Genomic DNA, 15,467 nt, shown 5'->3' on the forward strand with positions numbered 1-15,467 from the left:
GAAAATGCTCCCAGCGATTTCTGAAGCCCTTTTTGGCCCAAATCCAAGTCCAGAAGGCATAGACCAAAGGTTATAAAGTGTGGGAATGCATCCATTCAAAGAGAGCTCGCCAATTTAGTTACTTCTCATGATTTAGATTAGTTTTGAGAAAGGTTCTCTCCTCTCTCTCTTAGGATTTAGGATTTCTCTTAGTTTTAGGAGTGACTCTCAATCCCAGATTTAATGTTCCTTTACTTTAAGCTTCCCTTCACTTTTATTCATTCCATTACTTCAGTTGATTATTTACTTTTGCCATTTAATTTATGAATTCTTCTATGTTCCAGATTATTTGAATTAATGCTATTTGAGGTATTTCAGTTTATTATTGCTTTCTTTTATTTATGTCACCATTGCTTTCAATCTAAAGACATCTTTATTCCAATAGATTTACTTTTCCCCTTTTGGTCTTGGTTAAGAAATCAGTAACTCAGGAGTTATCTTAGCTCAATATAATTGATAACTGTTATCTTTGCTAATTGAATTGAACTTCAATAATCCCAACCTTTTCTTAGGAAATAAATAGGATTCGAAGATCAAACTGATTAGTCCCTTGACTTTCCTTTGCTTTAGTAAAGGTTAACTAAGTGGAATTAAGATTCAACTTTTATTACTATTGATAAGGATAATTAACTTGGACTTCCAATTTCTCATACCTTGCCAAAAGTTTGCTTTACAGTATTTATTTAATAGCCATTTAAATTATTTGTCATATTTGTTCCTCATTCTTGAAACCCCAAATTTACAATTTCCATAACCAATAATAAGAACATACTTCCCTGCAGTTCCTTGAGAAGACGACCCGAGGTTTAAATACTCGGTTATCAATTTCAAAGGGGTTTGTTACTTGTGACAACCACAACGTTTGTATGAAAGGACTTTTGAAGGTTTAGAAACTATACTTGCAACGAGGATTTATCCGCAAATTTCTAGACCACGCAAAAGTTCCTCTCATCAGCTTGCTTGACTTACTCCTCGATGGTTGAGGTTGACTAGGCGAGATTGACTCATCATAATTACCATAGTTGTGGTTATGGCGATGATAGGATTCCTTGGACTCTCATTCCCAAGTCAAGGCTCTTTCTTGCATTTTCACTATTTTTGATCTGATCTTCTCTTTAATTGCATTAATTACAATTTTGCTCATTACTTAGTTCTTTTATTACTTAGTTTCTTTAATCTTTTGTTCTTTAACAACCGAAAGCGTAACATTTCATTTGCATTCCTAGGGAGAACAACCCGAGGTTGAATTACTCTTGATCTCGGTTACTTTTATTTAAATTTATTATTTGATTGATGTCCAATTGTTGGGTTTGGACTATACTTGCAACGGACAAATTCTATTTTTAGTGTGAAAATCCAAACCTGTGCATTTGGGCCTCTATCAAATTTGGCGCCGTTGCCAGGGAGTTGCAATGGTGTTATTTTTTGCTATTGTATATATGTTAATATGTAAATAGCTTGCTTTTTGGTTGTCTTTTGTTTTTGTCAATGGTTAGGATTGGGATCCCGGAGGATATTGGGCATTCTAGCATTAGTAGGGAAATCAAGCACAAGCCACCATAGCAAAAGCTCTCCCAATTGTCTAACTTAAAGACATTAAATAAAAGTGCTTGGTAACATTGTTCTAACTCTTCTCTTTTTGTATATATTTTGGCTTAATTGCATGTTTGCTTGTTTTGGTTAGCTTAGGATTAATTTAATTTTGAGCATTAGATAGGTTAATTTTGGTTTGGATCATGAATTTATGGGTTCCTGCATGTTTTGGTGTTTGATTTTGATTGAACTAAGGCTTGGTACCTTAGATTTTGAAAGAAAAATTTTTGCAAAATAGGGCATCTGTACATACGCACCCAGCTGTGCGTGCGCACACAACTGCGTTTTTCACCTTCTGTGCGAGTGCACGAGTGTGTGCGTCTGTATACTCCTTGCAGTGCCCTCTGTTCGCAGCGCCAGCACGCCTTGTGCGCACACATTGCCATGTTTTCTTCACCTTGTGCGTGCGCACCATCTCGTGCGTACGCACACGTTCCCTTTTTTGCACTCTCTGTGCGAGCGCACAGGCTTGTGCGTCTTCACGCCAACTTGCATCCCTTCTGGTGGGAGCGTTGGCACAGCCTGTGCGCGTGAACCCTTGTCCCTTCTCGCTTTTGTGCGTGCGCACGTACCTGTGCGCGCGCACACATGATCCAAAAAAAATCCCTTCTGTGCATGCGCACATACCTGTGCGCACGCACACGTCTTAATTCCTCTTCTGCCCAGAGCACTCACATAGAGTGTGCGCTCGCACACCCTCCTTTGTTTCGCCTAGAGTGTGTACGCACACGTACCTGTGCGTGCGCACACCCCTGTTTTCTCACTACTACACTTCTCTTCTTCTCTTCTCTCTACTTCTTCTCTTCTTTTCTCCTCCACCTCTCTCTTCTCTTACTTTTGTCCTATTTTCTACTTATTCTTGTTATTTTTATTGCATTTCATTTTTCATTATAGTAAGAATATTAGTTTTAGTTTAATAGTTGTTAATTGAATAAGTTGCAATTGTTTGATTGGTGTTGAATAGGTTGCTTCTTGCTTGAATTTGGTTTCAAGTTTGATGAATATGTGCACTGAACATTAACTCTTTGTTTAATTTCCTAATTGAATTAAGGGTTTGATTCATATGTTGTCGCGACCATATGTGTTAAACTTTATCCTTGTTTGGCATCTTGAATTGTGCACTTTCACTTTGGTGAATTGAGTTGAAATTACTTGTTCATCTTGATTTTCATATCATATGGATCACATGTCCGGTACTTGTTTCTTTTTAATGCTTTGCATTTGTTTGAGTGGCTTAACTTGATTGCTATCAAGTGTATCACTTTTTGTAACAAGTACCTATACCATGTGACTTTTTCCTTGTGTTTCATGATGAATATGTAGTTTCCTTTCCATTAACGGATCATGTGTTGTTTATTGTGCTATTTTATATCACTCTTGAGCTTTCACTTGCACAATTTCAATATCCAATATTCTTAATTCAATTCACTCTTGTTGCAATTGCCTAAGTTTGCTTGTGTTTGATTGATGCTCATTTATTGCTTGCTTCTTAGGCCATTTAGTTGAGGAACTCATGCTTACTTTTTCATTGTGTGGATGCCATGTTACCCGGCCGTTGTGTGTATTTCATACCACTATGCAAACTTCCTTAATTAGATGCTTAATTGCTCTCTCCTTTACCTTTTTGTGCTACTTGCCTATGAATTCTAATTATGCTTTATTCATTCTTTTCGAGGATGAGACATGAAGGCAAGGAGCCGGGAGAGGAGGAGGATACTGAGGAGGGAGATGCCGAGCATACATGGACTCGGCAATCTCCACACAACCCAAGTCCCCGCATCCGTCAATCGAAGGTGGAGCTCTTGAGAGACATTCTCTCCGAATTTTGTTTGTGCACGGAGAACCGTGCAACGCTTAAGTGTGGGGGAGGATTCGCCATTTTGGAGTGTAAACTTTCTTTTCCCAAACACCTTGCACTTTATTTTTACTTTTTTTAGTAGGTTTCTTGTATATATTTGGAGTGTTTTGATTGTTGCATTGCATTTTCCTTTGGTATATATATCATAGTTTATATCTAGCTATTGCATGTTGCATTTTTGCATCTTTTCCTTAGTATATATTTTATAGATAGAAGTTGTGATTGGATGATGTGAATAGTATAATGCCTAGTCAATTTTGTCCTAATTGTTCATGTTAATTTTTGCTTGTTGAAAATTAGGAATAGAACTAGGAGAGATTTTGAAATTGCATCCATCACAACATACATACATACATACATACATGCATACATATAGTAAATAAGTTTTGATAAAACAACAAAGAATTTTCAAGAAATCTCTTTTTGGGCATTCCATTGATTAGATTTGAAAATTATTTTTGAACTTTCTTGAAGTATCTTTTTATGGAACATAGAAAAGAGCTTGAACAAATACCAAGTGAGATTTGAGCTTAAATTGTGTGGTTGCATATTTTCAATCACAAAATTTTGTTCTTGTGTGTTATAAACTCCTTTTATGATTGTGGTCTTAGATTTTCTTTATTCTATATGTCCTATATTTGTTGTTTTGGATTGCATTTAGTATGATTGAGGCCATCTTTGTATAGCTCACAAACTCATTTGGCCAACCCTTACATCTACCTTTGTAACCACTTTTTGAGCCTTTAATTCCCCTTTGTTCTCATTATAAGCACATCATTCTCCCTAAGTGAAAAACCATTATGTCCATTGATTGTATCTTTGATTAGCTTGGGTTTGAGTGTGTGCGTTAATCAAGTGTGGGGGGAATTTGTGGGAAAACATTGGTAGTTAGTTTACTTTGGGTTTTCATTGAGAAAAATGTTGGAAAATGGGTAAACACTCATGCATCTATTAAGTAAGACATATGCATCTCTCTCTTTTTGTTGATAAAAGGAAAATTTTGGCGTATATACCTTTTGAAAAAAATGATAATAAGAATGTTAAATAAAGGATGCATATGTGTGTGAATTGGAAAGAAGGATACATGAGTGAATGTGAGAAAAGAAATAGATAGGAAGTTAGGTTGTTTTGTCATATATGTGGGATGATATAGGATTAGGTGGGATACTTGAGCTAATCAAAGATCCAATCTATTAGCCCACTTAACCATATTAATCCTACCCTTACCTAAGCCCCATTACAACCCTCAAAAGTCCTCATGATATTTGCATTCATTCATCAAATAATTAGTTGATTGTTAGATGACTTGAAAATCTTTGAGAAAAAACCCTACCCACTGAGCGATTAGAGTGTAAACACATCTGGTGAGGGTTTCAATTGCTCAATTCTATGTTTTCATTGCTTATATTGTATCTTCTTGCAAGTTGTTGAACTTAATTTTGAAAATTTCAAATCAAATCTTTGGACATTGATCATATTGTTATATTTGCTTTGTCTTAGCCCTAAACTTTGATTAAGATTGATTGAGATCCTTTTATTTGTTTTTGCCAAATTCAATAGGAATTATAATATATATATATATATAGTATTTAGTATAGTTGCATATATATAGCTAGTTGCATACCCTCCTTATCCTTCTCCTTTGATTGTGATTAGCACGAGGACATGCTATTGTTTAAGTGTGGGAGAATTGATGAGTCTATATTTTTTGGTATATTTTGGTTTGATTTGAATGGACTTCATCATATAAACCCACATTTATTCATCCAAATAGCACGCTTTTGTGTTCTCTCCCTTAATTGTGCCTAAATGTGAAAACATGCTATTTTGTGCTTATTTTAATCACTTTTATCCCACTTTTATGCCATTCGATGTCATGACATGTTTGTTGAGTAATTTTAGGTCCTAGCGGCAAGTTTGGCAAGGCAAAAGTGGAAGGAAGCATGTACAAAGGGAGAAAACATGAAGAAAACAAAGGAGAAGCACACATTGGAGTGTGCGTGCGCACAACCACCTGTGCGTACGCACAAAAGCCACAAAACCATGTGTGTGTACACACGACAACCTGTGTGTACGCACAAGAAGAAAATTAGCATGTGTGCGGATGCACACACCTGTGTGTCCGCACACGTCCTAGCGCGTGACTCATTTATTGCAAATCGCTGGGGCAATTTTTGGGCCTCCAGAGCCCAATTTTGGGACTTTCTGAAGCTGATTGAGTGCTATATGAAGGAAGGCCTTACTCCATGTGAACGGGGGGAGAAATTAGGGTTAGATTAGCATTATGTAGGTTGTTCTCTAGAGAGAGAAGCTCCCCCCTCTCTCTAGAATTAGGGTTTCTTAATTTAATTTCTTGTAATTTCTACTTGCAATTCTTGTTTCTATATACTTTTTCTTGTCATTTATTGTTATTGCTTCTTTGTTCATCTTCATTTCTCTTGTTATTTCTTTTATTTTGTCATTTTTATGTTATGAACACTTTTGTTATTTTAATTTCAATTAATACAAATTTATGTTTCCATGTCATTTAGGTAGCGTTTGTTTTCGGGGCAGGACACGGAGACATGGACAACACTTGTTTAAAAAGTGTTTGGAAGCAGAGACATGGACAGTGGACATATTGTCTCCGAGACAGTTTTTTATACTTTTGTGTCCACTCTTTCACGAAGGACAATGATGGACACGGGATTTGGAAGAGTAGACACGGACAATTTCATAAATTTTGTTTTCCTTTTTTTCCACTATTACCCCTTCTTATTTTTCCTATTGCGTTGTTCAGAGATACTTTTTTCTTCCCGTTCTTCCTCTATCTCTTTCTTTTACTCTCTCCTTTCTGTAGAATTTTTTATTAGGGTAGATAATTCTTTTCTTTTTATCGTTTTACTTCAATACCATTTTAATCTTATATTATATTATTTGATTTATAATAAAAATAATAACAAAAATAATTAATCTTGAAACTTTTGAAAGATAAATATTAGCAAAAATAAAATTAATCTTTTAAAATACTAAAAAATAATTTATAAATTGTAATTAATTTTATATAATTTAAAGAAAAATCAGTTTTTTATAAAGAAAAATCAGTTTTTAGATAAAAAAAATTAGTTGTTGTTGCTATTTTCTTGCTTTGATAGTTTTAGAATTTATTTTAATGTATTTTAATATTATTTTATTTTCATGCACACCAAGTGTTTGATAAAATACTTGGCTTAGTTTTTACTTAGTTTTTCTCCACCCTTGGCTTGAAATTGTTGACTTTGGTGATCCTTGAGTCATTGATGTCCATTCTTGTTTGATATATTAGAGTAGTTAGTTAATTTGGTTTCTCTTGACTCTATGTGACCCCTTAGTATTGACATAGGATTTAGGGATTGAAATCGACAATGCCTATTTGACTTATCTTCGATGTAAGGTTGATTAAGTAGGATTAATTCTCATAATCATCAAATGTTTGTGGTCAATAACTAGGATAGGTAGCCTTAGTTCTCAATTACTTGCCAAGAGGTTTCTTGCATTTGAAGTTTTATTGCTTTGACTTTTACTTGCTTCCATTTACTTTCTTGCATGTTTAGTTTTCACACTCTTGGTTGAGAAATTGGGTGTTTGGGTGGAATTGAGTTGTGGATGTCCATTCCGCATTGTGTAAGAATGGTTAATTGGTTTGGTTTCCATCGACGCTAGTCTTTCACTAAGTAATTAGTGAGTTGACTAGGACTTATGGATTGAGATCAAATTACACCTTTGACTAATTCTTAAGGAGGGTTGATTGATTTGGATTGCTTCCACACAATTGCCATGTTTGTGGTCCATAATTAGGATAGGAAACCTAGATTACTCACTTCTTGCCAAGAGTCCTTTAATTGCTTTCTTTTAATCCTTGCATGATTATTTATTTTCTTGCTATTTACAGTTCTTGCTCTCTTGCTTTCATTCCCAATCCCCATGCTCTCATGCTCTTTCATAGCCAATGATTATACACTTAATTGTAACTCCTAGGGAAGACGACCCGAGAGTTAAATACTCTCGGTTAAATATTTGGTTTGAATTGTGATAACATTTAATTGATGGTCAATTTGTTGGGTTAGAACTATACTCACAACGCCACTTCCATTTGATGATCAAATTCCTAACCTATGCAAATTGGTTGTCGTCAACCTACAAAAGAAAAAACACAACTAACTTAACATATGAAAAATTACATGAAGTCGGAAACAAAAAAACACAAGTTAGGACCGTCCTTAACAAGCAAAATCATGCAACTTTTGCCATTCCTAGTGATGGCAAGGCTGTGGAAATAACCAAATTCGCAAAATCGTAAGTGGCGCTATCATTAATGGCGATAACAATGCCACTAAGGGACCAGGTGAACCACAAAGGTCATGAATAGTAACATAATTCAACAAAACACATTATCTTATAAAAAACTTGAAGGCTACAAGCATTTTTAAAGACACCATTCTTAGAAATAAGATGTCCAGAGATTTAAACAAAATCTTTTCAGATGATAAAGCTTTGCAACAAATGCAATCAATATCATGCAAGAAATTCACAAAAGAATAAAAAAAAAAAAAGAAGGAAAAAACACCACCTTTAAAGTGAAAGAAGCAAGAACGCAGTGAGTATGTTTTGATATCTTGGAAGCAACAAAGGAATCAAGAAAACAAAAAAGCTTGGAGACATAAGAGTGAAGAAGATGAAAGTTGAACAGTGACAAAGGTTCGAATGCAAACGAAACGAAAGAAGAAAGAAGTATATATATATATATATATATATATATAGAAAGAAAAAGGGGTAATTTCAATTTATTTTAAAAGTTGCACACGGTTACAAATGTAACTGAAAAGGTGCGCAAACAGTTACAAACATATTAAACGACAACTCAATTAAATCATGTCAAATTGTCCGACTATATTTGTTTCGAATCATGTCGAGAATATAGACCTGTCCAAGTGAGAAGTAATATACATGTATGACTTCTCGATTATATCATTTGCTAGAAAAGCATTAGTTCCACAAATATCTCGTTGCTCGAGATCTAACTTCGATAATACCCAGCCAAGAGTAAGGGCACTTTTCATACCATAGTCCAGAAATAAAGTCATGACTCAATTAAAATTAATCCAGTTTCACATAGGAACCATAGAAGTTCATCAAATCCAACAAGATCAGTCCAAGAAGCTATGCGAGTCAATCTACCCCAGTTACGCGGGGCACGAGTGCCAAAGCTTGTGTCTGACGCGACTTGCATAACAAGTAAAAACCTAATTATCTACGACCCCAAATGCTATCCTTAGCTTATTTGTCCTCACCACAATATAGGATAAAGTTTTAAATATTAAGGAAGAAACCATCCACTACTACGAGTGGAGAGACTCAGGAGTGATCATATCTATAAATACCTATCAAACTTAGGTATTTCTTAATCCTAATTCACTTAAGTCTACTTAAAATTCTTGTTAATTTATGTATCAGAGTCTTTTACAGGTATCCCCAAGTGCTGTTCAAACAAGAATGTCGAATAATCCACCGTTTTGGTGAACAAGTCATAACTTTTATTTAAAAGAGTTTGGACCTCATGTCTAGATCCAAATTCACCTTAGTTTCAAGTATAACCTTAAAATAACTCTATTTAACAAAATAAACTAATTATTAATCTTTCACTTTAAATATTTAAATAATTTTATCAAATAAAGCTGATATTTAAAGATTTATTTTATTAACAATAAAAGAGAATTTTTGTTTTATTGAAATTAAAAATTTTTTGAATGTCAAAATAATTATTTAATTTTAATAATATAAAATATTTTATATAATTATTTAATCAGATTCATGTATTTTGATAATTTTTTAAATAATAAATTTAAAAATTAAATATTTTAGTTGATATAACAATATACATTAGAATTTAGATGACTGAAATTTGTCGTTTTCCATTTTGCGTATAAAAACTAAATTTCTTTAACAAATTAAAAAAAATATAAATTTAAGTATTAATACACTAACTGTATTCTGTATATAACAGGCTTGCCACCGTTCCTCTTGGCAAAAGCGAAACAATCATTTGCAATTTTGTATCACCACCTTCCGCAGGCACATGTCTGAAATAGGTGGTCAAAGTCCCAGCAGGTATCGAGTAGGGTTCGCCCTCGAACCCAAGAAAGTCCAGAGCTTCCTCCAAAACTCCCTGATTGACCATGCCAAAAATCACGCCATTGAGCTCATACCAATCGACCTCACCACAGCCATACACCAACAACTCCCATTCCACTCCATCATCCACAAACTCCACTCCCCTCAATGGACCCAACAACTCCGCCACTTCTCCCTTCACAACCCCTCCATCCCAATCATCGACCCACCCGACGCAGTAGATCGCCTACACGACCGAGTCACAATGCTCGACTCGGTCCCCAAACTCTCCCTCCAAAACGACGTCGTTTCTGTTTCCGTCCCCAAACAAGCCGTCGCAAACGACGAGAGAACCGCCATCGAGGGACTTGATTCGGTGAACCTGCGGTTCCCGGTGATAGCGAAGCCCTTGGCAGCCGACGGGAGCGCGAGTTCACATAATCTATGCTTGGTCTTTGACCGTGAAGGGTTGAAATCCCTAAATTACCCTGTGGTGGTGCAAGAGTTCGTGAACCACGGTGGCGCGGTTTTCAAGATCTACGTTGCGGGGAGGCACGTGACTTGCGTGAGGAGGAAGTCGTTGGCGGATATAACGCAGGAAGAGATTAAGAATCTGAAGGGGGCGGTGCCATTCTCTCAGGTGTCAAACATGAAGGGGTCACGTGAGCAGGAGGAGGAAGGGGATGGTGTTGAAATGCCTCCTGAGGGGTTGGTGAGCGAGTTGGGAAGGGGGTTGAGGGAGGCTTTGGGGCTTAACCTCTTCAACGTTGATGTGATTAGAGATGCCAATGACGAGAAAAGGTACCTCGTTATTGATATCAATTACTTTCCTGGCTATGCTAAGTTGCCATGTTATGAGACATTTTTCACCAATTTCTTGTTGGATGTTGTACATGGCAAAAACACCGTCTAGGTGCTGCTACCAGCAGATGTTGTTAACACTCTTGTCAGCCTAATTGGGCTCCTTTAGTGTTTTCTTTTCTCTGTTTTTTCGAGAATAATAACGTTGTCTCTACTTACAAATTCCCCATTTTCTCTTTTTCCCACCTTGTGGACAAATATAAAATCATTTCCGACTGGAGAAGGAAAAAAAGAAGACTTGGAATAGTAATAATTTGATTATAAGTGTATTTCTGTACATCTTGGTGCTTATCTTCAATGGCGTGTCTGTCTTGATAACGTGATCAAATCAGAGCTGCCTTTGGAATCCGATTCTGTGATGATGCACTTTAATTGGAAGCTTTATTTTACAATGAATCGACAATCAACATTAACTTGAGGAGCACAAATGAAATTCAATGCCATGTCTGGGTTCACTTTTATTCTTCAGTCTCGTTATTGGCTTATTGGCTTATTGCTAATAAATTTACTTACTGAAATAATAGAGACAATTCTATGGCTCAAGGGAGTGGGAAAATGAATATCGTGCTGTTTTATTGTATGTATGCATACATGATACATCAGTAGTTATGGTGAATTGGTGATACGAAATTTAACTGCCCAAACACGATTCGCCAACTATTAAGTACAATGAAAACAACAAAGAACAAACCATAGCCTAGTCAGCTTCAGAAGTAATTACTGAATTGTAAGAATACAGCTGACAAGCATAAACTAAGAAAAAGTCAGAAGATCTTTAAGGTGTTTCTAACATGTACAACACATTAACATTAGAAAAAAAAAAAAAAGCAGCAAAATGGTTGTTTGCATCACCATTCTAGACGAAGAAGAGATTAAGCTGTGGCAGCCTTCTCTCCGGTGGTTGTTTCTTCTCCATTTGCAGTGGTTGCCTTAGCACGCTTAGCTTCGTAGTCCTTAACAGCTGCTTTAATTGCATCTTCAGCAAGCATGCTGCAGTGAAGCTTAACTGGTGGAAGTGAAAGATGCTTTGCAATTTCGCTGCAGGACATCAAACATTTGTCACTTTGAAAGCTCAGAATATCAGACAGGAACAGCTAGGAATGAATTTAGAATCAGGTAGAACAAAACAATGAGAAGGTATAAGCCGTAGAAACCAAAGGCCTTAAAAAGCATCCTATGATAAAATTAATTCTGAAATAATCAATAGGCTATGAGAGAGTAATCAGCAAGGGGATGAATAGCAGAATATAAACTACCTCAGCCCCTTTTTGCAAGACAACAAGACATTGTGAGGGGCAATACATAAGTTTAACACTAAAGATCCATGCACCTTCCAATATCTTGTCTTCCACAAGCAACCATAAAAGATAAAACAGTGATCTTCTATATAATATCTGTTCCTCAACTTCAGTCAGAACCAAATGGGAGATGTTAAAAAGGCATAAAAGAATGCTATACTCAGAACATTCTCCATGGTTGAAATTCCACCCAACAGATTATTCTTGTTAATTCTGTGAATAGAGCATATACTATACGTGCATGGTGCACCGTACCAGCAAAGCAATCATATATTACAAGTCATATTATTTCAACTTATGTGAACCCTAACTCATTAAGTTTCATATTATTAATAAAAAGAAGTACAAAAATTCTAAAATGATAAAAAGTTACCATACAATTGAACACATTTCTTGGATTAGAGAGTTGCAAGGCAGATACTTACGTGTTCTTAATGGACAAAACTTCCTCCATCTGCTTTCCCTTTACCCATTCAGTAGCTAGCAAAAGAAAACCATAAATTAGAAACATATATGTCAAATGTCAATCTAGCAATGATGACAAGATTAGATGAAACATGATAAATCAATCCACAAATCAAAAACTTATTCTTAGGTATACACACATTCTACCAACCAGTGGTAACAAGCACGCTCCACAAGATGTTTTCAACTTCGAGCTTCCTAAATCCTAATAACTACGCCCTCAACTTATTTTATGTTTTTTAAAAGATCGCCAGCTCATAGGCAATCAAATTCAAAACCATAATCGTATTATTAAGATTTTAATTACAAACAATTAAGCACTTAAACGGAAACCAATTGGAGAATAAAATAAAATAAAATAAAATATAAGCAACAGTAGCAAACAAGGGTTTACCGACAGAGGAAGAAGCAATGGCGGAGCCGCAGCCGAAGGTCTTGAAGCGAGCATCAACAATCTTGCCGGTCTTCTCGTCGACCTTAATCTGCAGCTTCATGACGTCACCGCACGCCGGTGCTCCGACCAAACCCGTTCCCACGGTGGGGTCATTCTTGTCGAAGGAACCAACGTTCCGTGGATTGTTGTAGTGATCTACCACCCTCTCATGGTAAAATCGCGGCAGAACCCTAATAGCCTGTTGGGGTGCCGGCGACGGCGTCACAAATAACCTCTTTGCGGCGACCCTCAGCATTTCCGTGTATCTGGTGTTCCTATATCGTTTTCTTCCTTACTTGGAGGTTGGAGCCCTGAATTGCAAGATGAGAATGAAAAACAAAGGAAGCCAAGAAAATAGGAAATGAAATAATTAATTAATACTTTTTCTTTTCTTGGAATATTTCAACCATCCAAAAACAAAATTGGCCAGAAAACAATTTTTGTAGATGAAATGGCCACGTGGAGGACTGGATGGTACAGATTGTTTTAATCTAGAACCTCTCTTAAGAAATATATACTCATACTCGTTAAGTCATTTTTAGAATTTTTTTTTTTTTGGTGACTTAAAAGAAAAATAAACAAAAACTAAGAAAGAAAAAAAAAAAAACAAGAAACTGCTTAAGAAAGGCAGTCCCGCTGAATACTACTCTCAAACTCCTTCCAAGGCAATGGAAGCTCCATTTGGGGAGAAATAGTCCTCATTGCAGTCTTTGCCATGATGTCTGCTACTGTATTTGCATCTCTCAAGATCAACCGAAGATCAGCACGCCATTTCCAAGACATGATATCTCGGATTTTTAACACCAAAGGATCAGTAAACCCAGAGCAATCTTGTAAATTATTGACAATAGTAAAAGCCTCCACACAGTCTGTCTCACATATAATGTCTCTTTGTCCCGAGTCCCATGCTAAAAGAAAGCCTCTCCAAATAGCAAACAACTCTCCTTGCAAAATGCTACGACTCTCAATTGTTCCCAGACAGCCTCGTTGCCACCTTCCCTTCCAATCTCTGCTAACACAAGCAAAACCAACTCGAGCACCACTGCCAGGATAGCTAGCATCACAATTAATCTTAAAGGTACCCACTGAGGGGGGAATCCAAGAGCCACTAATGGTTGAGGGTATAGATAGTCGTTGCAACTCAAAAATATTTCGGAGCTCCTTTTCTAAGGACAAAGCCATACCAATCACCTTGTCTGTGGTCCAATGCTCGTGAGGATGAAAGATCTCGTTGTTTCTCGAACACCAAATCCACCAGAGACCAGAAAAGAATCTAAAGGGGCGCTGTTTGCTATTATGTAAGAACCAACTCATCAAATCCACTGGTTGATCGGAGATCCCTAAAGCTTGCCAAACAAGTTGGGCTTTTGGACAATCCCGAATACAATGTAAAACCGACTCCTGACTTGAGAAACATCGTGGACAGCTATCCGTGTGCGAAATGCCCCTTCTAAAACGAAATGCAGCAGTAGGAAGAGCCTCCCGAAGACATAGCCAGGCCAAAAATTTGTGCTTTTCCGGAACATGTTGACGCCAAAGCCAAAGCCAATTACCCCTATCCTCCCAACTAAACATCTTCTTACTGAGCCATAAATAACCACTATGAGCATCATAAACCTTTGAGGCCGCACCAGTCCAACACCAACCGACCTCTGAACCAGCTTGAACATCTGGGTTGTAAGAATTAATGTTGCTCTGCAAAGACTGATTCAGAGGAGAATAGATATTCTCAAGGTTCCACTGTCCAGATGACCAAAGGTCCAAGATCCTGAGATCCGAATCAGAAATGTGAACATAATCCATCTCCTGACACAGTCGCCCCTCTCTTCTCCATTTAGAAAACCAAAAGTTCTGTTCCAAATCCCCAATGCACCAACTAAAACCTTCCTTTAGGAAATCCCAAGCTCGACATATACTCTTCCAAACATAAGATCCACTTCCTCGAGACCGACTAAAACAATCATCCTTAGAAGAATGGTATTTCTCCGTCAACAGTTGAACCCATAGTTTGTTGGGATGGTGAAAAAGTTGCCAAACTAGTTTTCCAAGAAGAGCAATATTGGCACAAAAGGGATCTCTAATTCCCAGACCTCCAAACTTCTTAGGAGTGACCAACGCTTTCCAGTTAACTAGATTCAGGCCTCTACCATCAGCTTGACCCTTCCATAGAAAGTTTCGCATCATGGATTCTATCTTATTAGTTACCCCTTTAGGGAAGAGAGATACTTGCATGCGATAAGTAGGAATCGCAGTCACTACCGAGTTGAGCAAACAGAGTCTGCCTGCCTTATTAAGCAATCTTCCTTTCCAGCTGGCTAGCCTTCCCCGAATCTTGTCCAAAACATCGTTGAAAGTTGTGCGTGTCACCCGAGAGTGATTAAGGTTCACCCCTAAATACTTGCCCAAGTTCTGAACGAATCTGATGGAGGAGACTCCAGTGAAAATCTCTTTTCTTGTCGCTGAAACATTCTTGGAGCATAGCGCTTTAGATTTTTCCACATTAACCTTCATCCCAGAGGCTCTGCAGAAATTTTCCAAAGCTACCATTACAGTTTGAACTTGCTGTTTTTCAGCTTTACAGAAAAGAAGCAAATCATCGGCAAACATCAAATGAGAAATTCTTGGACCCCCTCTAGAAACCGCAACTGGCTTCCACACGCCCTTATCAACTTGCTGATTAATAGAACAGGACAATCTCTCCATACACAACACAAGCAGATACGGTGATATAGGATCTCCTTGCCTAAGACCCCTGCTCGGAGTAAAGCTATTTAATCTATCCCCATTCCAG

General features: G+C 37.0%; 2 protein-coding genes across 2 annotated transcripts; one reads left to right on the top strand and one right to left on the bottom strand.

Annotated features, from left to right (window-relative positions):
* Window positions 1-9,516: 9,516 nt before the first annotated feature.
* On the top strand, window positions 9,517-10,642 carry LOC107632154 (inositol-tetrakisphosphate 1-kinase 2). Its single transcript, XM_088501601.1, has one exon. The coding sequence runs from the start codon at window positions 9,585-9,587 to the stop codon at window positions 10,530-10,532; it is 948 nt and encodes a 315-aa protein (XP_088357727.1). The 5' UTR covers window positions 9,517-9,584; the 3' UTR covers window positions 10,533-10,642.
* Window positions 10,643-11,028: 386 nt separating this feature from the next.
* LOC148577871 (uncharacterized) lies at window positions 11,029-13,062 on the bottom strand. Its single transcript, XM_088501602.1, has 3 exons — window positions 12,638-13,062; window positions 12,204-12,258; window positions 11,029-11,518 (listed from the first exon to the last, which is right to left on the bottom strand). The coding sequence occupies exons 1-3, from the start codon at window positions 12,930-12,932 to the stop codon at window positions 11,353-11,355; spliced, it is 516 nt and encodes a 171-aa protein (XP_088357728.1). The 5' UTR covers window positions 12,933-13,062; the 3' UTR covers window positions 11,029-11,352.
* Between the last annotated feature and the right edge of the window lie 2,405 nt (window positions 13,063-15,467).

This window comes from Arachis ipaensis, chromosome B1, assembly GCF_059453495.1.
Source record: "Arachis ipaensis isolate K30076 ecotype BB chromosome B1, ASM5945349v1, whole genome shotgun sequence".
In the NCBI taxonomy this organism is placed as follows: domain Eukaryota; kingdom Viridiplantae; phylum Streptophyta; class Magnoliopsida; order Fabales; family Fabaceae; genus Arachis; species Arachis ipaensis.